The sequence below is a fragment of the Trachypithecus francoisi genome, unplaced genomic scaffold (genome assembly GCF_009764315.1).
Source record: "Trachypithecus francoisi isolate TF-2019V2 unplaced genomic scaffold, Tfra_2.0 Lachesis_group16, whole genome shotgun sequence".
Classification (NCBI taxonomy): Eukaryota; Metazoa; Chordata; class Mammalia; order Primates; family Cercopithecidae; genus Trachypithecus; species Trachypithecus francoisi.
Window position 1 is genome coordinate 63,599,137 of NW_022681461.1, and position 26,394 is coordinate 63,625,530.

Sequence of the window (26,394 nt, forward strand, 5' to 3'; positions counted from 1 at the left end):
AGCTTGGCGTGGTGGCACGTGCCTGTAATCCCAGTTACTCGGGAGGCTGAGGCAGAAGAATCACTTGAACCTGGGAGGCGGAGGTTGCAGTGAGCTGACATGGTGCCGTTGCACTCCAGCCTGGGCAACAAGAGAGAAACTCTGTCTCAAAATAATTTAATTAATTAATTAATTAAATTAAAAATAAAGACTTTCTGAATGGATGAACTAAGGTAAATAAGTACTATTCATAGTTCCATTTTATGGATGAGGAAACTTGGGCTTAGAGCTGCTAAGTAACTTGCCTGTAGTCACACAAGTTAAAGGCAGAATTAAAATATGAAATGAGCCCCTCTTGACTGCAAAGCACACTAATGCCATTTCTTTTTGGTGGAATTGGCAGGAAACTGGAAAGAGATAGCATATATTGAGTACCTTCTATATGATGAGCATAGGCCTAAGTATTGCTTTTCACTGCCATTATCAACAACTCTGACAGATGCTATTGTTATCCTCATTTCTCAAATGAGATCATGGAGGCTCAGAGTGGCTAGGCACCTTACCTAGAGTCATCGAGCTAGTGTAAGGGACTGAGTTGGGATTGGAGCCCAGGTCTTTCTGACTCCAAAGCATTCCTGTACAAGATCCAGCATATTCAAAAACATGCACTCAAGTTTAGGTTCTGGAAAATATCATGCCACTGGTGGGTGGAGATCAATAGGCCTGATGAGGCTTTACCACCCCTGCTCCAGCTCCCAGCATTCCCAGCTTTACATTCATGAAACCACTGGGCATTGAACTGGGAAGAGTCCACCAGGCTGAGAAAGTACAAAATATACCAAAAAATAAGAGTTGATGACTAAGGATGATAAACGTCGTCACCACAGCCTGCTGCTCTCTGTAGCCTCATCAACATCACATGTCTCAGACCAGGTCTGAAGTTAGACTGATGATGTCACCAGAGTCTCTAAAAGGGCTCATCACTCACATCCACTTGTCATGTATTATTAAGCAGATCTATAATACATGTAACATTTTCTACTGAATTTCCATTTCTTTCTTTTCATGACCAAGGAAAGAAAAATAGAGTGAGGATGACTTTTCCCAACTTTTCATCCTTATTGCCCTTCACTGAAAAATAACTTCATCTTGAATCACCTCCCAAAAATGGTCATTCAGGCTCTAATTTCATTAATAAGGATGGAACTACAGTTTAATAATTATCATTTAACTAATGCATATTCTATATAGACAAGTAAATGAATTTCCTTCATCTTTCCTCCTTAAATCCACAGAGAAGGGGAGTCTACAACCCTATCTTTTTCTTTTTTCTCTTTATTCTCCACATTACTTTTTGAGACTTGGGGTTCTATTAATTATGTTAGAAATTTTCTGCATTATCACTTCTGTAGTGATAACGAGAGTCCTCCGGAGAATCGAAAGTCCTTGTCGTCTAAATCAGAATCTCATTAGGGGCAACGATCTCAAGGATGAGCAAAAGTTATCCAGATGAAGAGTTTTTTTAGGCAGAGAACAAAATGCTCATGAGTGGCTGGCCCTGATTGTAGGGCCTGTAAGGAATGGAAAGAAACCTGAGTGACTGGAAGACAAAGCTTCACCGAAGGCAGAGTGCTGGATGTAAGAGCAGGTGTGAAGCAAACGATGTTGGAGAACTCCAACTGTGCAGGGCCCTATGCTTAGAAGGGCTCTGAGCTTGATTTAACATGCTGTGTTGTCACATCCCTATTGTGAAACTGTTCGTCCTTTTTGAATGGAGGGCCCTGCATTTTCATGTTGCACTAGGCCACATAAATTGTGTAGTCAGTCCTGCTTGGTGTGAAAGCCAGCTCTGTCATTGATTAACTAGCTAGGCGGTCTCTGGGAAATCCACTGGCCTTCCTGAGATTCAGTTTCGGCTTCTGTAAAGTGGAGCACACAATCCTTTCTTCAAATACACTGTCATGAGGATTCAATGAGACTATGAATAATCAGTGCTTTGTATAGTAATGGGTGCCTGGTAGGTGCCTAATCAATATCCCGTTCTTTTTTTTTTTTTTTTTTTTTTTTTTTTTTTTTTTTTATTTTTTTTTATGTTTTTATTTTTTTATTTTTTATTATACTTTAAGTTCTAGGGTACATGTGCATAACGTTTATATCATGTATAACTCCCCAATGCAATCCCTCCCTCCTCCCCCCTCCCATGATAGGCCCCAGTGTGTGATGTTCCCCTTCCGAGTCCAAGTGATCTCATTGTTCAGTTCCCACCTATGAGTGAGAACATGCGGTGTTTGGTTTCTCTTCTTGTGATAGTTTGCTAAGAATGATGGTTTCCAGCTGCATCCATGTCCCTACAAAGGACGCAAACTCATCCTTTTGATGGCTGCATAGTATTCCATGGTGTATATGTGCCACATTTTCTTAATCCAGTCTGTCACAGATGGACATTTGGGTTGATTCCAAGTCTTTGCTATTGTGAATAGTGCCGCAATAAACATACGTGTGCATGTGTCTTTGTAGTAGAGTAATTTATAATCCTTTGGGTATATACCCAGTAGTGGGATGGCTGGGTCATATGGTACATCTAGTTCTAGATCCTTGAGGAATCGCCATACTGTTTTCCATTGGTTGAACTAGTTTACAATCCCACCAACAGTGTAAAAGTGTTCCTATTTCTCCACATCCTCTCCAACACTATTGTTTCCTGACTTCTTAATGATTGCCATTCTAACTGGTGTGAGATGGTATCTCATTGTGGTTTTGATTTGCATTTCTCTGATGGCGAGTGATGATGAGCATTTTTCATGTGTCTGTTGGCTGTATGGATGTCTTCTTTTGAGAAATGTCTGTTCATATCCTTTGCCCACTTTTTGATGGGGTTGTTGTTTTTTTCTTGTATATTTGTTTGAGTTCTTTGTAGATTCTGGATATTAGCCCTTTGTCAGATGAGTAGGTTGCAAAAATTTTCTCCCATTCTGTAGGTTGCCTGTTCACTCTGATGGTAGTTTCTTTTGCTGTGCAAAAGCTCTTTAGTTTAATGAGATCCCATTTGTCAATTTTGGCTTTTGCTGCCGTTGCTTTTGGTGTTTTAGACATGAAGTCCTTGCCCATGCCTATGTCCTGAATGGTACTACCTAGATTTTCTTCTAGGGTTTTTATGGTATTAGGTCTAACATTTAAGTCTCTAATCCATCTTGAATTAATTTTCGTATAAGGGGTAAGGAAAGGATCCAGTTTCAGCTTTCTACTTGTGGCTAGCCAATTTTCCCAGCACCATTTATTAAATAGGGAATCCTTTCCCCATTTCTTGTTTTTGTCAGGTTTGTCAAAGATCAGATGGCTGTAGATGTGTGGTATTATTTCTGAGGACTCTGTTCTGTTCCATTGGTCTATATCTCTGTTGTGGTACCAGTACCATGCTGTTTTGGTTACTGTAGCCTTGTAGTATAGTTTGAAGTCAGGTAGCGTGACGCCTCCAGCTTTGTCCTTTTGACTTAGGATTGTCTTGGCAATGCGGGCTCTTTTTTGGTTCCATATGAACTTTAAAGCAGTTTTTTCCAATTCTGTGAAGAAGTCATTGGTAGCTTGATGGGGATGGCATTGAATCTATAAATAACCTTGGGCAGTATGGCCATTTTCACGATATTGATTCTTCCTATCCATGAGCATGGTATGTTCTTCCATTTGTTTGTGTCCTCTTTGATTTCACTGAGCAGTGGTTTGTAGTTCTCCTTGAAGAGGTCCTTACATCCCTTGTAAGCTGGATTCCTAGGTATTTTATTCTCTTTGAAGCAATTGTGAATGGAAGTTCATTCCTGATTTGGCTCTCTGCTTGTCTGTTACTGGTGTATAAGAATGCCTGTGATTTTTGCACATTAATTTTTTATCCTGAGACTTGCTGAAGTTGCTTATCAGCTTAAGGAGATTTTGGGCTGAGACGATGGGGTTTTCTAAATATACAATCATGTCATCTGCACACAGGGACAATTTGACTTCTTCTTCTCCTAATTGGATACCCTTGATTTCTTTCTCTTGCCTGATTGCCCTAGCCAGAACTTCCAACACTATGTTGAATAGGAGTGGTGAGAGAGGGCATCCCTGTCTTGTGCCAGTTTTCAAAGGGAATTTTTCCAGTTTTTGCCCATTCAGTATGATATGCTGTGGGTTTGTCATAAATAGCTCTTATTATTTTGAGGTACGTTCCATCAATACCGATTTATTGAGCGTTTTTAGCATAAAGGGCTGTTGAATTTTGTCAAAAGCCTTTTCTGCATCTATTGAGATAATCATGTGGTTCTTGTCTTTGGTTCTGTTTATATGCTGGATTACGTTTATTGATTTGCGAATGTTGAACCAGCCTTGCATCCCAGGGATGAAGCCCACTTGATCATGGTGGATAAGCTTTTTGATGTGCTGCTGAATCCGGTTTGCCAGTATTTTATTGAGAATTTTTGCATCGATGTTCATCAGGGATATTGGTCTAAAATTCTCTTTTTTTGTTGTGTCTCTCTGCCAGCTTTGGTATCAGGATGATGTTGGCCTCATAAAATGAGTTAGGGAGGATTCCTCTTTTTCTATTGATTGGAATAGTTTCAGAAGGAATGGTACCAGCTCCTCCTTGTACCTCTGGTAGAATTCAGCTGTGAATCCATCTGGTCCTGGACTTTTTTTCGGGGGTAGGCTATTATTGTTGCCTCAATTTCAGAGCCTGTTATTGGTCTATTCAGGGATTCAACTTCTTCCTGGTTCAGTCTTGGAGAGTGTAAGTGTCCAGGAAATTATCCATTTCTTCTAGATTTTCTAGTCGATTTGCGTAGAGGCATTTATAGTATTCTCTGATGGTTGTTTGTATTTCTGTGGGGTCGGTGGTGATATCCCCTTTATCATTTTTTATTGCGTCTATTTGATTCCTCTCTCTTTTCTTCTTTATTAGTCTTGCTAGCGGTCTGTCAATTTTGTTGATCTTTTCAAAAAACCAACTCCTGGATTCATTGATTTTTTGGAGGGTTTTTGTGACTCTATCTCCTTCAGTTCTGCTCTGATCTTAGTTATTTCTTGCTTCTGCTAGCTTTTGAATGTGTTTGCTCTTGCCTCTCTAGTTCTTTTATTGTGATGTTAAAGTGTCAATTTTAGATCTTTCCTGCTTTCTCTTGTGGGCATTTAGTGCTATAAATTTCCCTCTACACACTGCTTTAAATGTGTCCCAGAGATTCTGGTATGTTGTATCTTTGTTCTCATTGGTTTCAAAGAACATCTTTATTTCTGCTTTCATTTCGTTATGTACCCAGTAGTCATTCAGGAGCAGGTTGTTCAGTTTCCATGTAGTTGAGCGGTTTTGATTGAGTTTCTTAGTCCTGAGTTCTAGTTTGATTGCACTGTGGTCTGAGAGACAGTTTGTTATAATTTCTGTTCTTGTACATTTGCTGAGGAGTGCTTTACTTCCAATTATGTGGTCAATTTTGGAATAAGTGCGATGTGGTGCTGAGAAGAATGTATATTCTGTTGATTTGGGGTGGAGAGTTCTATAGATGTCTATTAGGTCCGCTTGGTGCAGAGATGAGTTCAATTCCTGGATATCCTTGTTAACTTTCTGTCTCGTTGATCTGTCTAATGTTGACAGTGGAGTGTTGAAATCTCCCATTATTATTGTATGGGAGTCTAAGTCTCTTTGTAGTCTCTAAGGACTTGCTTTATGAATCTGGTGCTCCTGTATTGGGTGCATATATATTTAGGAGAGTTAGCTCTTCCTGTTGAATTGATCCCTTTACCATTATGTAATGGCCTTCTTTGTCTCTTTTGATCTTTGATGGTTTAAAGTCTGTTTTATCAGAGACTAGGATTGCAACCCCTGCTTTTTTTTGTTCTCCATTTGCTTGGTAGATCTTTCTCATCCCTTTATTTTGAGCCTATGTATGTCTGCATGTGAGATGGGTCTCCTGAATACAGCAGACTGATGGGTCTTGACTCTTTATCCAGTTTGCCAGTCTGTGTCTTTAATTGGAGCATTTAGTCCATTGACATTTAAGGTTAATATTGTTATGTGTGAACTTGATCCTGTCATTATGATATTAACTGGTTATTTTGCTCATTAGTTGATGCAGTTTCTTCCTAGCCTCGATGGTCTTTACATTTTGGCATGTTTTTGCAATGGCTGGTACCGGTTGTTCCTTTCCATGTTTAGGCTTCCTTCAGGGTCTCTTGTAAGGCAGGCCTGGTGGTGACAAAATCTCTAAGCATTTGCTTATCTGTAAAGGATTTTATTTCTCCTTCACTGATGAAACTTAGTTTGGCTGGATATGAAATTCTGGTTTGAAAATTCTTTTCTTTAAGAACGTTGAATATTGGGCCCCACTCTCTTCTGGCTTGTAGAGTTTCTGCCGAGAGGTCTGCTGTTAGTCTGATGGGCTTCCCTTTGTGGGTAACCCGACCTTTCTCTCTGGCTGCCCTTAGATTTTTTCCTTCATTTCAACTTTGGTGAATCTGGCAATTATGTGTCTTGGAGTTGCTCTTCTGGAGGAGTATCTTTGTGGCGTTCTCTGTATTTCCTGAATTTGAATGTTGGCCTGCCCTAGGTTGGGGGGAGTTCTCCCGATGATATCCTGAAGAGTGTTTTCCAACTTGGTTCCATTTTCCCCCTCACTTTCAGGCACCCCAATCAGACGTAGATTTGGTCTTTTTACATAATCCCATACTTCTTGCAGGCTTTGTTCATTTCTTTTTCTTCTTTTTTCTTTTGGTTCTCTTCTCGCTTCATTTCATTCATTTGATCCTCAATCGTGATACTCTTTCTTCCAGTTGATCGAGTCGGTTACTGAAGCTTGTGCATTTGTCACGTATTTCTCGTGTCATGGTTTTCATCTCTGTCATTTCGTTTATGATCTTCTCTGCATTAATTAATCTAGCTGTCAATTCTTCCACTTTTTTTTCAAGATTTTTAGTTTCTTTGCGCTGGGTACGTAATTCCTCTCCTTTAGCTCTGAGAAGTTTGATGGACTGAAGCCTTCTTCTCTCATCTCGTCAAAGTCATTCTCTGACCAGCTTTGATCCATTGCTGGCGATGGGCTGCGCTCCTTTGCAGGGGGAGATGCGCTCTATTTTTTGAATTTCCAGCTTTTCTGCCCTGCTTTTCCCCATCTTTGTGGTTTTATCTGTCCTCTGGTCTTTGATGATGTGACGTACTGATGGGGTTTTGGTATAGGTGTCCTTCCTGTTTGATAGTTTTCCGTCTGACAGTCAGAAGGACTGTCTGTTGGTCTGCTGGAGATTGCTTGAGGTCCACTCCAGACCTGTTTGCCTGGGTATCAGCAGCAGAGGTTGCCAAAGATAGAATATTGCTGAGCAGCGAGTGTACCTGTCTGATTCTTCTTTGGAAGTTTCCTCTCAGGGATGACTCCACCCTGTGAGGTGTGGGGTGTCAGACTGCCCCTAGTGGGGGATGTCTCCCAGCTAGGCTACTCAGGGGTCAGGGACCCACCTGAGCAGGCAGTCTGTCCGTTCTCGGATCTCAACCTCCGCGTTGGGAGATCCACGGCTCTCCCCAAAGCTGTCAGACAGAGTCGTTCGCCTCTGCACCGTCCCCGCTGCTTTCCCTATTGGACCTCAGCTGTGGCTGTCCCCAGAGGTGGAGTCTACAGAGACAGGCAGGTTTCCTTGAGCTGCTGTGAGCTCCACCCAGTTCGAGCTTCCCAGCGGCTTTGTTTACCTACTTAAGCCTCAGCAATGGAGGGCGCCCTCCCCCAGCCTCGCTGCTGCCTTGCGGATAGATCCCCGCAGACGCTGTGTTAGCAGTGAGGGAGGCTCCGTGGGCGTGGGACCCTCCCGGCCAGGTGTGGGATATATTCTCCTGGTGTGCCTGTTTCCTTAAAGCGCAGTATTGGGGTGGAGTTACGCGATTTTCCAGGTGTTATGTGTCTCAGTTCCCCTGGCTAGGAAAACGGATTTCCTTCCCCCTTGCGCTTCCAGGTGAGGCGATGCCTCGCCCTGCTTCAGCTCACGCTGGTCAGGCGCAGCAGCTGACCAGCACACGATTGTCCGGCACTCCCTAGAGAGATGACCCCATACCTCAGTTGAAAATGCAGAAATCACCGGTCTTCTGTGTTACTCGCGCTGGGAGTTGGAGACTGGAGCTGTTCCTATTCGGCCATCTTGCTCCGCCCCCCTCTATTCCCGTCTTCTTAACTAAGAGAGTGTATCTGAATCACCTGGGGAATTTGCTTTTTTTCAAAATACATTAACCTGGGTTCTGCTCTGAGCACTTCTGACTCTGTGGGGATGTGGTGGGGTTTTTTTGTTTGTTTGTTTTTTGAGAGAGTCTTGCTCTGTCACCCAGGTTGGAGTGCAGTGGCACCATCTTGGCTCACTGCAACCTCCACCTCCTGGGTTCAAGCAATTCTCCTGCTTCAGCCTTCCATGTAGCTGGGACTGCAGGTTCACGCCACGACACCCAGCTAATTTTTGTATTTTTAGTAGAAACGGTGTTTTGCCATGTTGGCGAGGCTGGTTCAAACTCCTGACCTCAGGTGATCTGCCTGCCTCGGTCTCCCAAAGTGCTGGGATTACAGGCATGAGCCACCAAGCCCGGCCGATGTGGTGGTTTTGAACGAGGTCTTTATATGACACTGATGTATACCTCAGGTTTCCAAAAGCAGCCTTAGATTCTCAGAGAGCTAGCTAAGAAGGCAGAGAGAAGCAGAAGAAAAGGCAAAGGGAGAAATCGATGGACTACTATTCATCCTCAACATAATAAAAAACCTGTTAAAGAAGAAAGAGGTCATCAACTTAACAGCCCTTCAGATGACAAAGATAGTGCTGAAATGCACTGTGGGAACTCATCCCATTATCAAGGTTCCTATAAAATTTTCTGCTGCCCATTTGGTCTGACAAGTACCCCCAGAGGAAGAGGGGCTGTGGACAAGAGAAGCCAGGGTCAAGGCCAAGGTTGGGGACTGAATTTGAACTTATTTTCAACTTAATGACCCTAATACCGTACTCAATAGAGACAGTAATTCTGAATTGTGTTTATCCTGCCCAGATTTTAGGCTTTGACATTCTTCTAATGAAAAATCTGAAGCCTATACTACTTGAAGTAAATGCAAATCCCAGTATGAGAATCGAACATGAGCATGAAGTAAGTATTTTGAGCATCTCATTGACTATGTTGCCATATAGCTGAATATTCCTACCCTCATGTTGCTCACTTAACAAAACAAGATGGAACATTCTCACATTTTCATAGCCAAATTCTATTCAAGTCAAATAATTTCAGTTTTGTTGCGTTCTGAATATAGACTATTAATACAAGACCTCTCTGACCTATGGTCACTTCCCAGCATGCCGTTTTTCCAATTTTTAAGGTTTGGAAACTTAGAAGCAGCTGAGCCTTCCCATCAGTTTTGACATGAACTAATTAGTTAGCCTCAGGAGATGAACTAATTGAAACTCTATGAATATGATTTAGTCATGTTGACATACTTGAATCACTAAGATAAATAGTACATTTAGCAGTGGTTATATTTTTCTCCCTCTCCCCCAAAAAATTCATTAAAAAAACTGGAAGGAAATACAGCAGATATCAATATTGGGTTTAGGGGGATTATTTGGATTATTTTACTTTTCTTAACCCCTTTCTATATTTCTTAATTTTCTGCAGTGAGTATGTATAATTCTGATAATTAGAAGAACATGGTGCTATTTTTCCTCTTCATGTATTTGGTTAATTTATAAAAGGAAATTGACATTCTTAAGGTAGTATAAAGGAAGTCTTTAAAAATTTTCTTCTATAGATTAGCATAAGCAAAATTTACCAGCATAACCCCTGGAGCTAGCTGGATAGCCACTTGGCACTGAATCACGGTCTCCACTGTGACACAGAATCCTTACCCATTCAAGCTTTCTCCAGGGGTGTTTGAAAATGTCCCCAGCCTCGTTGATGAAGAAGTGAAAGTGGCTGTGATCAGAGACACTCTGCGCCTCATGGACCCACTTAAGAAGAAAAGGGAGAACCAGTAAGTACTTTTTTATGTTGTTCATTTCTATCAACTCTGCCTTCTAACTCTGCTTCATATCCTAAGCAGGTAAGTTCTTGGAACCTGCTACCATTGTGAGTGAGATTTACATCTTAAACAATTCTAATAAAATATCTTCATTTTATAAATATCAGCCCCCAAGCAACCAGTGACTCAAATTGGGAGTAATCTGACAAATGGGCTTTTGTAGATGAATTTGTGAGTGTTATCCAAATCTGGAGGATCTCTTCTAAGAAGCCGTCTCCCTCAAGGTTAGGCTGCCCACTTGCCCACCATTGTGCGCCTAGTGCTTCTCTGAAATCCTCAAGCACAGAAAGAGTACAATAAAATGCACGAGAAGAGGGCCACAGGTAACTAGGACATGGTAAGAGTTGCTTCCTTTTTATTTTCTTCATGTTTACACTCTTGCAGTATAAACTTTCAGTTTCAAAATTGGCAAAGCCAAGTTAATGACAGTTCTGTGATATTTACAACACTTGTAATTCTGCTTCATCCCCACCCACTCAGTGGTACCTTACATTGCATTGTTGGTGGATATATGTGCTCCGCCCTCCCTCCATGGAATCACCCCGGAAGTGAATGATATTTCACCTGAGTATGTTGTTCTGTTTTTACCAAATTCCAGGCTCTCATAAAGTAGGGATTGAGTACATATCACTGTGTCAGTGTTTCAGGAAGAAAAATCAAAGGCATCTCAAATAGCACTTCTCATATCCCTAGACTAATCAGATTAACCCTAATGTACGCAGACAAATAAAGCACTTGTCAGTAATTGTTCAAGACTGGGAGGAATGCAGACTTCCCTAAGCAAGTGGTGTTTTGTGGGTTCCTCTACCAAGGTTTCTCACCACCTGGGCTCAAGCCCAAATATCACTCTATGGTCGTGCTGCTCACGCTTGGCTGCACGTTAGAACCCTCTGGGCAGCTTTCAGAAATACCAATACTAGAGTTTCCACTTCTAGAGGTGCTGATTTTAATTGGCCTGGGTGGAAGGCCTGGCCACAGAAAGTTTCTAGGTTCCCTAGGTGATTCTGCTGTGCAGCCAAGGCTGAGGGCCACTGCCCTGCAGAAAATATTACCCTGAAGAAGTATTGGTCACAGTCTGAGTCAGGCTGGATGGCGCCTGTCCGGCTGAGCCGTCTGAGTTCTTCTCCAGAGTGTTCTTGAGAACACTGTGAGGCACAGATTGCCGTTGTTGGCAAGACTCGGCTGAGAATGTTTACCTGTAGTTTGTATGGGCCAATCCCACCAGGTGTGGCTTCTTCCACCGATCAGTGCTTCAAAGCTGTCCTCTCAGCAGCTCAGACCCGATGGCAGCCAAATAATGTGTTCACCAGTATGTATGTGTCTGCAGCTGCTTTCTTTAGCCATCTCAAAGGAAAAGCAATGGATTAATTGCAATTTGGTCAAAATTACTGCAATAAAACTCATTCCTCAAAAATCTATTCTCTAATAGTTACTGGACTCACCAGCAGATACTAGGTTCTGAGAAATCGTATAGTACTGTAAGGAAATTTGGGTAGTAATGTATGCCAGTATGGCATAGCAGTACAGTTTTTTTAGGATGACTTTGACACAACAGTGTTCTTCTTTTTTTTTTATTTTTCTTTTTTATACTTTAAGTTCTGGGATACATGTGCAGAACATGTAGGTTTGTTACATAGGTATACATGTGCCATGGTGGTTTGCTGCGCCTATCAACCCATCGTCTACGTTAGATATTTCTCCTAATGCTATCCCTCCCCTAGTTCCCACCCCACAACAGGCCTCAGTGTCTGGTGTTCCCCTCCCTGTGCTCATGTATTCTTATTGTTCAACTTGCACTTATGAGTGAGAACATGCGGTGTTTGGTTTTCTGTTCTTGTGATAGTTTGCTAAGAATGATGGTTTCCAACTTCATCCATGTCCCCGCAAAAGATATGAACTCATCCTTTTTTATGGCTGCATAGTATTCCATGGAGTATATATGCCACATTTTCTTTATCCAATGTATCATTGATGGGCATTTGGGTTGGTTCCAAGTCTTTGCTATTGTGAACAGTGCTGCAATAAACATATGTGTGCATATGTCTTTATAGTAGAATTATTTATAATCCTTTGGGTATATACCCAGTAATGGGATTGCTGGGCCAAATGGTATTTCTGGTTCTAGATCCTTGAGGAATCACCACACTGTCTTCCACAATGGTTGAACTAATTTACACTCCTACCAACAGGGTAAAAGCGTTCCTATTTCTCCACATTCTCTCCAGCATCTGTTGTTTCCTGACTTTTTAATGATCGCCATTCTAACTGGCGTGAGATGGTATCTCATTGTGGTTTTGATTTGTATTTCTCTGATGACCAGTGATGATGAGCTTTTTTTCATATCTTTGCTGGCCGCATAAATGTCTTCTTTTAAGAAGTGTCTGTTCATATCCTTCGCTCACTTTTTGAGACACATCAGCATTCTTATTCCTTTATTGGGAACAAGAAGTTCAAAAGTCGTTGTATGGCCTGAGTCTTTTTAAGCTCTGCCACCTAAACATGAAGGGATAGAAGCGTTCTACTATATTTTCATTAAATGACATTGAAACAAAATTAGTTTTTCTTGTTCTAGTTGCTTTTCTTTACCTACACCAATTAATTCACAGGAGCTGCATTCTATGTGATCTATATGAGCTGCAGGCCTAAAATTTAATAATAGTGGAGCATAGGACCATTGAGAAGGATAGGAAAGGCATTTTACAACTTATCAAATCATAAATAGCAGCACCTCATTTTTAATTTAAAAAGCATTGACTTTTTTATTGGTAGCCAGGAACAGTTAGAAGTTGAACCTGACTTTTATTCTAATATAAAACCCTTTCATCTCATCCTCTTCTTACCTATAATGTAAAGATATATGATAATAGCCCAATGCCATTTACTGATTTTTTTCTTAATTTCACCTTTTTTTTTTTTTAACTCAGCAAGGATTATCCCTGAAAGTACTTTGTAATCCATAAAGTGTGTTTACATGTAAGGGATTATGATCATTTTGATAAATGTACCATGCGGAGGAAAAGGCTGAAATTATTCTCAACTCCTTTGTGTAGAAATGTTTCAGAATAAGTTGAAAAATTACCCTATTTATACCACACAGTGTCGTAGTGTTGAATCCTGTGTCTAAATCTGAGACTATGTCACTCCAACTGCATAAAATGATGTTATGTAGACTTCCAGGCTAGAAGCTACCTTTAGAAGCTAGGGTTTCTAGTGTTTGCACAGAATCTGACCTATTTTTTTGAAAAAAAAAAAAATGGAATCTCAGCCTTTCCCTTCAACTCTTTAGCAAAAGAGGGTCCGAAGTGTCTGTCCGTCATTAGTTATTTCTTGAGAACAGTTTGTCAGCAAGACCGCTGAGGCAGGTCTTCACTTCCTCACACAGACTAAAGATAAAAAGTAGATACCCCAAACTCCTCATCTCCCCAGACTGCTCTGGACAGGTGAAGAGGAATCCTCAGAAGGAGCCCCAGACCGGTGTCCATGCATCACGCGTCTCCTCGACCTCGGGGTCTTGTAGCCTGGGGTCAATTTCTTGGTGGGACTGAAAGCAATCCTCAGGCAGTCTACCAGGGGAAGAACTTGACTCTGCTGACATCCACCTTGGCACAGTCGAGAGTACCTTCTATGGAGCTGAAAAACCAGAGGTTCCAATCCTAACTCTGTCACTAACTGGTGGTGAGTCCTTGGAGATGTTGCATAGCTGTTTTGAGCCTCAGTATCCTTTTCTATAAAATGGGGATAATGATGTTCAAATAAACAATGAGAGGCTGGGCACAGTGGCTCACACCTGTAACCCAGCACTTTGGGAGGCCGAGGCAGGTGGATTACTTGAGGTCGGGAGTTCAAGACCAGCCTAGTCAACATGGTGAAACCCCATCTCTACTAAAAATACAAAAATCAGCCGGGCATGGTGGTGCATGCCTATAATCCCAGCTACTTGAGAGACTGAGGCACAAGAATCGCTTGAACCCAGGAGGTGGAGGTTGCAGTGAGCCAAGATCGTGCCACTACACTCCAGCCTGGGTGACAGAGTGAGACTGTGTCTCAAAAAATAAATAAAAATAAAAATAAATAAGAAAAACTTTTAATGTATAGTAGGTGCTTGATAATGCTGAGTTTACCACTCAACAGCAGATCATGAGGTCAGGAGTTCGAGACCAGCCTGGCCAATACAGTGAAACCCTGTCTCTACTAAAAAAAAAAAAAAAAAAAAAATTAATCAGGCATGGTGGCGCATGCCTATACTCCCACCTACTCGGAGGCTGAGGCAGAAGAATCACTTGAACCCGGGAGGCAGAGGTTGCAGTGAGCCGAGATCATACCACTGCACTCCAGCCTGGCAGCAGAGCGAGACTCCGTCCTAAAAAAAAAAAAAGAAAAGAAAAGAAAGAAAGTATCTACTGGACATGAAAGAAAAAAACAATGCTTAGTTATTATTCTCTTTCCTGGTATACTTAAAGTAAATTTTTTAGTTTAAAATCAATGATGTATCCTAAAAATGAAGATGCTTGATGACTGTGGACTAGAATCGACACTGGAGCTGGTTACCAATGGAAGGTTCTGTTTCCAGGTAGCAAGATGTCACTGGCTGATATTTATTTCATGTGTTAGGAGAAATTACCTTTGGCTCCTGAAGGAGGAGAACATCTGTCATATGTGAACTATTTTGGCTAAGGTAGCATTTTGTAATATCTAGTGACTTAATTGATTTTCTTACGAGGGTTCTGTGGAGGCTCTGTAGGGACATGGGAAGCAGGAAGCTTATGGGGTGGGATTCTGGAAACATTATATAAATGGAGGTAAAATTCACATATGATACAATGAACCATTTAAAAGCACACAATTCAGTGGCATTTAGTATGTTCACAAAGCTGTGCAACCATCACCACTAGCTCCACAGTGTTTTGCCACTCCAAAAGGAAACCATCAATCACTCTCCATTCTCCCTCCCCCCAGTTCCTGGCAACCAACAGTCTTCTTTCTGCCTCTGTGGATTTAGCTGTTCTGGATATTTCATCTGAATGGAATAATACCCTATGCAGTCTTTTGTGATGGGCTTCTTTCACTTAGTATAATATTTTTGAAATTCACCCTTGTGGCATTTGTCAGTACTTCATTCCTTTTTACAGCTGAATAATATTCCATGAGACGGATAGACCACATTTAGTATTCATTTGTCAGTTGATGGACATTTGGGTGGATGCCATCTCTTTTTCAACCAGAGGGATGCTACAATGATCTATTTCATATGTTGGCACTCTACATTAGATTTCTTTTGAAGAGAGGGGATCTCTTCTGCTATGAGAAGTTTTTAGAACCCCTGTTTTCATCCAGCCTCCTCATTTATTGCTAAAAGCACAGATCTTAGAACTCATCATGCTGGTCAGTTCCCTGGTTCAGGAATCTCCCTCTGAAGCCGGGTGCAGTGGCTCACGCCTGTAATCCCAGCACTTTGGGAGGTCGAGGCAGGTGGATCACGATGTCAGCAGTTCAAGACCAGCTTGGCCAACATAGTGAAACACCGTGTCTACTAAAAAATACAAAAGTTAGCTGGGCCTGATGGCGGGTGCCTGTAATCCCAGCTACTTGGGAGGCTGAGGCAAGAGAATTGCTTGAACCCGGGAGGCAGAGGTTGCAGTCAACCAAGATCAAGCCACTGCACTCCAGCCTGAGTGACAGAGCAAGACTCCGTCTCAAAAAAAAAGAAAGAAAAAAGAAAAAAAGAATCTCCCTCTGAAGCATCACTGACAGAGGAGCGGCATGTGTCCTGGCAAGACAACAGGGTTGGTATCAGTCAGGCCTGGGATAATGTCCTTAATCCCTGATCATTGCACCCTGAGCTTGGTGGTCAAGTCACTTTGGTCTGATCATGTCTGTAAAATGGGAATCCAGGTACCTCCTTGGCTGGATTGTCATGGTCATGATACGAAATGACACGTGTGAGAAAGCCCCATGGGATCTGAGAGCATTAGACAACAGCTAGTTCTTAGAGTCACAGTCAATCACGCTTTCCTTTAAAATCATGCTGATGGTGACAAATAAGTCATCAGCTCTTGAGGCAAGCTGTTTGAGTTGTGGACATAATGGTTCTGCCCCCCTGAATCATACACGGGGAAGCTATGCTGGAGGGAGGTACAAAACTTGCCCCAAGACCCAAAGCTAGTGAGAAATAGACTGGAAACTGGGCCCTGGGTCTGACTCCTACACCAGTGTTCACTTGGCCATGAGGCTGTATTGGTCTCCAGTTTCCATTTTCACATTCAAAGCTTAATTTTGAAGGTACATGAAAAAAGTAAGAATAATCAATGGAAAATTTTCCCTTTCACTCAAGGTATTTGGGCAGCCTAAGTCTTTCTTTTTAAAACTTCTGTCAGAGGCAGAAGTAAATAAATTGCAATCTCAATTATTTTTAAAACAATGTGCTTATTCCATCAATTGATTAATTTTTGGCTCCCGAGGGACCCATTTTACTAGTATTGGGCTCCTCTTCCTGAACATAGATATTTCAGGGAACTGGACTCCTTTCTCAAGAATCATAACCATTCAGGACCCCAGTGTAATATAAATGAAGACAGAGACAGGCTTGGAGAAATTGGAGGGGGTTTTATTGATATCACGATGCCACACAATGCCTGGGAGCTGGGTTATAGACTGCGTTCCTCTTATTCAAAGGTATATATTTGGAACATGACTTACATAAGGCCCAGAAGCCCCTTTTTCTGCAGTAACATTTCACAGTCCTCTCCCCGTTTCATTACTTCCTATCACCATAACAACCAGGTTTGCTGTAAAGAGAGGGAGTCAGTCTGCCAAGCAGCTGTAGTTCTAATTTGGAAGTATTTGTCCACTAAAGGTTTTATTGGGCGCTCAGGCTTTACTTCTTACCTTGACTCCAAGCACATCTCTTGGGCCCTGTGCCATATTTAGTACCAATAGATGAATCCCCAAATCTGGTAGATTCTATGTAGAATCTAGAATAAAGTTGAAACATTCTCAGAGAACAGAAAACAAGGAATCTCCCAGTGGACTCTGTTTTGTGGCTGGGTCTTGTTGTACAACCAAGGAATGTGGCTTTGTTCAATCCTGGAGAAGATTAGCGAAACATTAATCAGAAATTCTCCAGGCCCAGAACCCTGTCCCTTAAATTGGTAGCACCTCTTATTGAAGTCCCCTCAAAAATAAGGAAGAGGGGTTCTTAACTATCTAGGATAAGCATGCTGTTGTAAGTATAGAACATGATCTTTCTGACTGGAGAATGGATTCTTCCAGAAGAATCATCCACTATCCTGCTGAATGGCCTGTTCATGTATGCACTCCTGACCTTTGGTTGAAATTCTGGGCTCAATTGATTCCTGAGGTGATATGATTTGGCTCTGTGTCCCTACCCAAATCTCATCTCAAATTGTAATCCCCACAAGACCTGGTGGGAGGTGATTGGATCATGGGGATGGTTTCTCCCATGCTGTTCTTGTGGTAGCAAGTGAGTTCTTGTATGTGCACATCAAAGCACAGCACTTTTTTCTTAACCTTGTTTATGACACAGAGACATTTGTTCACATGTTCTCCTGCTGACCCTCTCCCCACTATTACCCTATTGTCCGGCCACATCCCCCTCGCCAAGATAGTAAAGATAATGATCAATAAATACTGAAGGAACTCAGAGACCGGTGCCGGCGCAAGTCTGTATACTGAGCGCCGGTCCCCTAGGCCCACTTTTCTTTCTCTATACTTTGTCTCTGTGTCTCTTTCTTTTCTCAAGTCTCTTGTTCCACCTGACAAGAAACGCCCACAAGTGTGGAGGGGCTGGCCCCCTTCAAGTTCTCATGAGATCTGGTGGTTTAAAAGTGTGTGGCAGCAACCCTTTCTCTCTCTCTCTTTCCTGCCACCTTGTGAAGAAGGTCCTTGCTTCCCCTTTGCCTTCCGCCATGATTGTACGTTTCCTGAGGCCTCCCAGTCATACTTCCTGTTACGCCTGCAGAACTCTGAGTCAGTTAAACCTCTTCGTCATAAATTACCCAGTCTCAGGTAGTTCTTTGTAGCAGTGTGAAAACAGACTAATACATGAGGGTTCAATCAGGAACCCTGACCCTGCAGACCAGCACACATTGACCCCAAGCAACTTTGAAGATTTTACATAAAAAAAAAATCTGGGTCACAGACAAATGAATATTTGCATACTTATTTGCATTTCATTTGCACCATGTGTGGATTAGAGAAACAGATATTTATTTATTTCAAGTGTTTACTGACCACTTACTGTGTGTCGGGGAAAACTGCAGAAGAGAATTAGATCGCCAGCCAGTAGGGGCGGCAAGACCCACACATCAGTATCTGTAAGGTGGAATGTGCTAAGTACTGAAAGCATAAAGACAAATTGCCAAGAGAGGAAAGTGTGGGGAGAGATTATTTCCTGATGGAAAGAACTTTTAAAAACTGACAAGGAGGTGGCACTTGAGCTGAGGTTTAAAGCGTGAGTAGGATTTGAAATATGAAAATGAGGGGAAGGAGGTCCCTGGTGAAGGAAACAAAGGCACAAGGCTCTGTTGGGGGAGCCCTGAGGAGTTCAGGTAGGCAGGAGGGATGGGTGCATGGAGTGGATTAGGAGAGAGGAAGGTGGGAGCTAGGTGGAAACTCAAAGCCAGAGGTTTATGGCCTTGAATGTCAAGAAATTTGAGGCCAGGCACGGTGGCTCAAGCCTGTAATCCCAGCACTTTGGGATGCCTAGGCAGTAGATCACGTGGAGTCTGGAGTTCAAGGCCAGCCTGGCCAACATGGTGAAACCCCATCTCTACTAAAAATATAAAAATTAGCCAGGTATGGTGGCATGTCCCTATAATCCCAGCTACTCGGAGGCTAAGGCAGGAGAATTGCTTGAACCCAGGAGGCAGAGGTTGCAGTAGCTGAGATCGCACCACTGCACTCCAGCCTAGGCAACAGAGGGAGACTCAGTCTCAAAAAAAAAAAAAAAGGAAAATAATTTGAGCTTTTTTTTTGTAGTTTTTTTTCCCTCTCCTCTAATGAATGTGTCACAGTCTTTATTCTTAGTCCCTGGCACAGTATTCAAAACCTTTTTTTTTTTTTTTCCAACTTTTATTTCAGGGTCAGGGCGTCCATGAGCAGGTTTGCTGTGGAGTGGTTTTTCTATCTGGAATGCACGAAGTCTTGAAGGGTATCTGTGATTTTGTGTATGTGTGTATTTTTTTTTCTGGAGCAAAGGCAAGAAGTTTCATCATATTTTCAAAAAGTGAAGAACTGAACTGTCATCCTATTATCATTGGAGGCTATAAAAAGCCACAACAACTTGTCTGAGGTTCCTAGCTTCAAGATACATTGTGTTCCCCGTACCTTGAAAGGTCTCAGGTTTCAGATGATAGCAAATGAGAAAAAATGTGCATACATTTTCAAGTGTGAGCAGGCAGGAGATGACTAATGATAAGTGCATTATTTTATGTGCAAGAAGTAAAACCAGACAACTCTCTTCCATTTGAAAATGTTTAAGCATTAAGTCAGAAGTAACCAGCAAAAGCCTTATTTGTGGGAAGTCTGTTGAGAGGGAACCATTTCCAAGATGTATGGGGAAGAATTTCCTGAGCTGATGTGAGAGTGTCATTCCAGAGGACCATTAGACAGAAGCCGAGCCCCTCTGCCGGCAGGTAGGCACGCTCTCCCTCTTGCCATGCGTGGAGCAGATGGGAAACTAGACGAGCATATGGCCAGTCAGTCATCATTACGGGGAAATGGCAGTGCTGAATTCTTTGTGGACCCTTCCAGAGTTATTCCAGGTAGTGATGAGATAGCAAATGTGTTTGGAAATTTCCTTAGGAGTTGCACCAGTGAGCCTTAAATGTTTGTGTGCTTTTAGAATCAGCAGTTGTTAGCCCAGAGCACAGCGCATCCTGGGCTTAGGAGACCAAGGTTTTAGTATCAGCTCTACCTTGGTCTCAGAAAAGTCACTTAGACCTTCTTGAGTTCAATTTCTTCATTAGAAAAAAAAAAAAGGAATAATAGTTTCTGCTCTGCGTGGTTCACAAGGGAGTGTTTCTTGAGTGCTGGTTGTGTATAGCATGGTAGTAAATGTTCACATGTAGTCCCAGCTGGTCCTCACACAGGATCTGCAGTAGGGGCTATGACTATTTCTATTTTATAGATGAGGACATTGAGGCTTGGAGAGGTTGAATGGTATGGCCAAGTCCACCTGCTTATGAGAGATAGACTGAGATTTAAAGGCAGGTCTGTCCAGCTCTTGCCCTGCAAAAGAACAGACGTGCAGGTATTTAGCACATGAAAGAGATGGGTGCCTGCAAGGTGTTAGCATTCCCTGGTGGGGTTCATGCCTATCCAAGGCCTGTTCTCTCTTTGTAAACTTTGGGGCAGGGTCTCATATCTCTATCTCCAGGGCCAGGGGCAGAACCCAAGCAGGTGCTTATGGGTGAGGAAGGTCTGTGGTCAGTGAGGCGGTGACTTTATGTTCAATAATGTTCACAACCAGAATGAATATAATGTAAGCCAATGTACAAAGAAGAGTGACTTAAAGCAGAATCTCACCTAAGACAAGAGAGACCATCCAAGACAGAAAATTCCCCGTGTGCAGTTATGTGTCCCAGACCGGAGAACAGGCTGAAGTTTCGTAAGAAGACCTGGTGAGCCAAGGACTAGGTTGAGTCATATGAAATCGCCGATAGTAGACAATTTCTGGAATACAAGAATGGCAATGTCATATGGTTCAACCAGTTGGCTGGGAATGGTCAAGACAAGCTTCTTAAAGAAAGTAAAGAAGTTGGGGCTTGCATTAGCTTGGGCTTGGATAAGTAAGAACATACAAGTAGACTTGGGAGAGGAAGTATGGAGGCAGGAAGCAGGTGATAGGGTCAGGTGGAGGTGGGGAGGCACCAGTGGTGGGTCAGGACCACCCATCATAGTTCCAAAAGGGCATTTTGGGGTGGAGAAGACAGATGCTGCTTCCCTGCTGCCCGTTTATTATTAAAATGTTGTCCTCATTGTAAAAGTAATGTGTGTTTATTGTAGAAAAATTGAGAAGTACTGAAAAGTGCATAGCATGACATCTCCCTCAAAGTCAGCCACCCGGAGCTAACCCGATTAACTTTTTACTTAATAAAAATAGTATAATCTTCTCCTTTCATTTATAGTTGAAGCCATACTGTCTGTGTAATTTTGGTATGCTGTTTTTGTTTTTCTCCTTTTTTTGTGTGATGGAGTCTCACTCTGTCGCCCAAGCTGGAGTGCAGTGGTGCGATCTCAGCTCACTGCAACCTCTGCCTCCCAGGTTGGAGTGATTCTCCTGCCTCAGCCTCCCAAGTAGCTGGGATCACAGGCACCCACCAACACGCCTGGCTAATTTTTGTATTTTTAGTAGAGACAGGGTTTCACTATGTTGACCAGGCTGGTCTCAAACTCCTGACCTCAGGCAATCCACCCGCCTCGGCCTCCCAAGGTTCTGGAGTTACAGGCGTGAGCCACAGAGCCTGGCCTATTTTTCTCCCTTTTATAAGGCAGTAGTTGCCCCTTTCTCATTCACAACTCTTCTTGAACATCATTTTCATCAATGACTGGACCAGAGTTTGCCTCCCTATTGGGGAATGTTCAGTTTATTTCTAGCATCTATGCTTAAAGCTCTGTGCAATGAGAATGGTGTCTTAGGGTAGAGAGAGTCCCTGGGGCAGCAGGAAAGGAGATCTACTCTGGTTTTCAATGTACAGTAGAAGAGCGGAGTGGTTGAGGGTTGGGGCCCTGGAGTGAGACTCTTGGGCGTAAATTTGGCTCTGCCATTTATCACCATAAATAGGGCAGAGATTCCCACTCTCTGTACTTTGTTTTTTTTTTTCATCCGTAAAAGGGCGTTTTCAGTTGGATGTTTTTAAACCTACAAAGCAATGAGAAGTTCTTAATTTGGAGAGAAAGAATATGTTGCTTATTCCTAAGAAAGTATTTGACATGGAAAATATCCAATCTGAATGTAGTTAAATAAATTGAACAATATATGTAACCTGAAAGGTTTTCTTTTTTTTTTTTTCTTCAGGAAAAAAGTGTGGAGGAAGAGGTGGTAAAGTGGGAAGAGTGCTACAGCAGTGCCAGGTTCATCTTCAACTGTGAGGATGGACTTGATTTTCTTCTAATGATCTGTTAGATTATCAGAAATGGAAGATCAAAATGAAAGCCAGTTTCAGTCATCATTTGAAAATCCTTGGTTACACACCAAGTGTTTGGCAGTGTTCTCTAGCTGCTTTCCTTCCTTTTCTTTTAAGCAATTTCCATTTCTTCCTCCACTTTAAGCAGCCTAAGAGGCCTTTGCAACCCTCATCACAGAGGCTAATGAGAGAGGTGGAAGAGGGTGGAATTTGAGCATTTCAGAGCAGGAGGATCCACCCCCAGGCTCACCCTCTCTGGGCATGCATCTCATGAGTGAGAGTCAGCAGCCTTCTGGGTCTAGCGGTGGCTTTCCTGGATATGCAATTCCTGTCTAGGGGGATGCCTTTATTTACTTAGAGAGGATTATTTTCTTCCTCCAGACTGTGCCATGCCTCTGCAGCACCGTAGACCAGTCCTGAGAAACTGCTAACGTGTTAATGAATACAAGTATGCATGCGTGCATGAATGAGTGCTGAGGGCTTGCTACATGTACGTCCTGTGCTAGAGGCTGGATCAGTGATGCCTGTAGCCTCTGTGAGGTACAGGAGGCAGCAGGAGCACCAATAGCCAGGTGAGCTAGGCCTGGGCATGAGGAGATGTGGGGCAGGAAGGAGGCAGTGAGGGAGACCTAAGCTGAGGAAACAAGTCCTGGTGAGGGCTGCAAGGCAGGAGAGGACATGGGGCTCTCAAAGCACTGACAGCTCCAGAACATTCATAACTGTATTCACAAATTCATGAAAGCTCCAAGCTGGAATCACCCTAATGTCCCCCAACAGAAGACAGAAGAATGCACTCATTATGGATATTCCCTTACTGGAATACTATACATCAATGAAAACATGTGAATTATAGCTTCGTACACGGATATTGATGTACAGCAAAAGAACCAAGTCATACAAGAACATCTACAGTACAATTCCATGAAATAAAATTTGTAACAGGCAAAACTAAACTTTGTTTTATAGAGGTGTAACTCTAAGTAGTCAAATATGAACAAAAGTGAGAAACAAAGATCAGAGGGTTTAAGGTGGTTGCTTCTGGGCAGGGATGGGCAGGGAGAGGTGTGATCTGAGAGGGTCACAGGTGGAGGCTGAGATGTGGCTATGGTCTATTTCTTAACCCAGGTGGTTGCTGCATAGGTTTTAGAATTATTCTTTAAATGTATGTGTCTGTGTTATAGATGCTTGTATATGTGTGATATTTGAAAATTTTACAGAAAAAAATAAGTCCAATGTATAATACGGATCACAGTGAGCAAGCAGGGACAGTGTCAAGAGATGGGGCCAGAGCTGCAGGGCCTAATCAATGAGTCAGGCCAAGCATTTGGCTTTTCCTCCTAAAAGCAATGGACAGATTTTAAAAGCAGGCTGACACGATGAGGTGTGTATTTTAAAACCATCGCCTTGACTGTAGCATGAAAGCCAAATTGAGGTGAGGCAAGGGTGGCTGTGGGACAGTTATGAGTTTTGGGGGATGTCGGTCGTGTGGGTTAGGTGGCAGGAGTAGGAATGGAGAGAAATGTTTGTATCAAGACGTTTTTAGGAGAATGAATGGACAGGACTTGGTGATGGATTGGATCTGAGATGTGAGTGTGAAGGAAGAACCAAGAAAGGGGCTCTGCTAACGTGTGAATGAATACTCACGCATGCGTGCATGAATGAGTGCTGAGGACTTGCTACATGTACGTCCTGTGCTAGAGGCTGGATCGGTGATGCCTGTAGCTTCTGTTCAGCAACTGGGTGGCTATTGGTACCAGTAATGGAGGTGCCACAACGTGGGAGAAGAACAGCTTTGTGAGGGCCTGATGGAGGGTTGTGACACTTCCAGGGATATTACCTAATAGGTAGTTGGATACATGGGCCAGGGGCTCATGAGGGGGTGTGGCCCATTACAAGAATAATTGCTCCACAGAGTAGACAGGGATGGTTTGGTCCCCAAGTGCGGACTAGACACTGTACACCAAGTGATTTTGGTGGCAACTGTGGTGAAGTGTGGTGAACCCAGGACAGGAGGTCTGGGTTCCGATCCTGACTCTCACTCCTCTTTTTGGCACATTCTTAACCCTATTGCACTTCAGCATGCTCACGGAGCTTGGCCCTGCCTGCTGGCTCAGTTGCTGGGCACAGAAACATCCTGTCTTCACGGTGCCCTTTGCATATTACCTCTGTTGTCTTAATTCACTTTTAGGCTTTTGGAGTTGTGCAAGTGCCTTGGGGGCCTTAAGAAGCGCTGGACCCCATTGTAAGCAGTGCGCATGCCTGACGGGGGAGTGATTGAGGACTATTGAGTGGAGCAGGCAGTGAGGGTTTCCCTAGAGCACCTGCTTCTCCGGGCTTCCCTAGCGAGCCTCCTCTGCGCGTTGTCATTACAGTCACCATCACCCCACACACCTGTGCAGGGCTTGGCAGTTTATAGAGTCATTTCAAACCGATTATCCTAAATGATATTTGCCCGACCATGCAAAGTAGGCAGGAAATGAGTCGTTCTTCCCATTTCACAGGCAAGGAAACCAAGACTCAAACAACATGGCATTTCACAAGCTTTAGGCTTTAAGACTGTATGTGTTGGAGGGTAGGTTGCTGGTCATGGAAACGGTTACCTGTGTCCAAATCTAGCTGAAGCCTCAGCTAGGCTCTGTTTCTATACACCATGACCTCTGTGAGGTGCTGGAGGAGAGAAACTCTGGAATCTGTCCTCAGAGGCCTGATTTGGAGTGGGGACTGAAAATCCTCTGCTGGGAGGAAATGGTGGAGGTGCTAAGGGTGTTTGGCTTAGAGAAAAAAGACCCCAGGAGATGAGATAGCATTTCCATTTTTACTTGAAGGTGGTTATGTGCGAAAGGGGATGAAGTCTCTTCAGGCATCAATAAGGCAGAGCAAAGACCCATGACTGGAATTTGCAGAGGGATTTAAGCTCAAAGAAAGAAAGAAAACAACAACAGCAAATGACTTACTTGGCCTGACATGATAAGGGTTGACTGAAAGGAGTAGCAAGTTCCATGTAGTTAGAAGTAATCAACCCAAGGCTAAATAGCCATTCAGTTCTTAGTTGTGCTACCTTGGGCAAGCTGCTTAACCTCTCGGAGTCCAGGTCTCCTTATCTAGACAGTGAGCATGCTGTTCCTACATTGCAGATTGGTTGTGAGGACCAAATAAGGCACTGAAGCAGATCTCTGGGGACATTCATTCCGCAAGTAGCTATTGAGTTCCTACTAGGTACATGACATACGCAATCTGACTTAATTTTCATGGAAGGCTGGCCCCTCACATTTTTGAGGCCCAAGAAAGAAAACAAATTGAAGCCTCAGCCTCCTTCTAGCCCTTCCTTCTCTTCCCACTCCTGACTCCATCCACCACTGCAAGGAGTTGGGTAGACCCTACAGTTCACACATCTCAGCTCTGTTCACAACGACCCCCACCCCCAACTGGCTATTCCTGGCCATTCTTCAGGTCTAGGGAGAAGGCCCCAGAAGCACCATTTGTCCTTGAGAGGATGGACTCCAGCCATCTAGGAGGGGAATTCTGGGTTCCTGGTTCCCAGAGGAGGGAGGGCATGGGCTCCATGTGAACATGCCTCCTTGGCCTCAAGGACTCCTTGCCCCTTGGGAAGGAGGCTACCAGAGTTGGACTGGAGAAGGACCCTCTCAAATGCAGGGCACAAGGCAGGGGCCCACTCGCCAGGATATAAGCGCAGTATTTTTTGTTAACTCAGTAAGTGGTGGTGCTTAGTTACAGTTACCTGGGTTTGCTCAGCCTGGAGCCATTCTGGAGCTCTGACAGGCTCAGAGTGGGGAACAAAGCCAGGAAAGCAGAGGAGGGAAGACGGGGCGGGGATGATGTGGGCTATCAGGACAGGGCCAGCAGCTCAAATGATCAAGTCTGTAGGGACAGATTGACTAAGTTTCCTTTTGGATCAGGGTTCTTCCTCCCGTGGTGGTGGGGGGCCTCTATGGGCAGGCTGTTTCTGGAAAAGTCCCTGGGCAGTGGTAGAAGGCGCCCCCTGATTCTGACTGGCTAGTCCGTTTGAGGAAGACCTGAGGCTACAAGCTGCTGCCCAGGGGGTGGGGTTGGGGTGGGAGAAAGTGGCAAGGACCAGGCCTTAGCCATGGAGTTGAGGATAGAATCACAGCTCTATTAGAAGAGCCAGCTGGGCCAACATGCAGCGGGGAGGGCACAGCGGGGTGTCAGATTCTGGCTTGAGTCAGCAAGGCCACTCCCAG

At 43.3% G+C, this 26,394-nt stretch overlaps 1 protein-coding gene across 1 annotated transcript in view; it reads left to right on the top strand.

Moving 5' to 3' along the window:
- Window positions 1–26,394, top strand: part of TTLL11 (tubulin tyrosine ligase like 11) — a 294,890-nt gene that overhangs the window by 127,646 nt on the left and 140,850 nt on the right. The window contains exons 5-6 of the mRNA XM_033237570.1: window positions 9,008–9,103; window positions 9,865–9,980. Of these exons, the coding sequence (XP_033093461.1) occupies window positions 9,008–9,103; window positions 9,865–9,980 (212 nt within the window). The remainder of the gene's footprint in view (window positions 1–9,007; window positions 9,104–9,864; window positions 9,981–26,394) is intronic.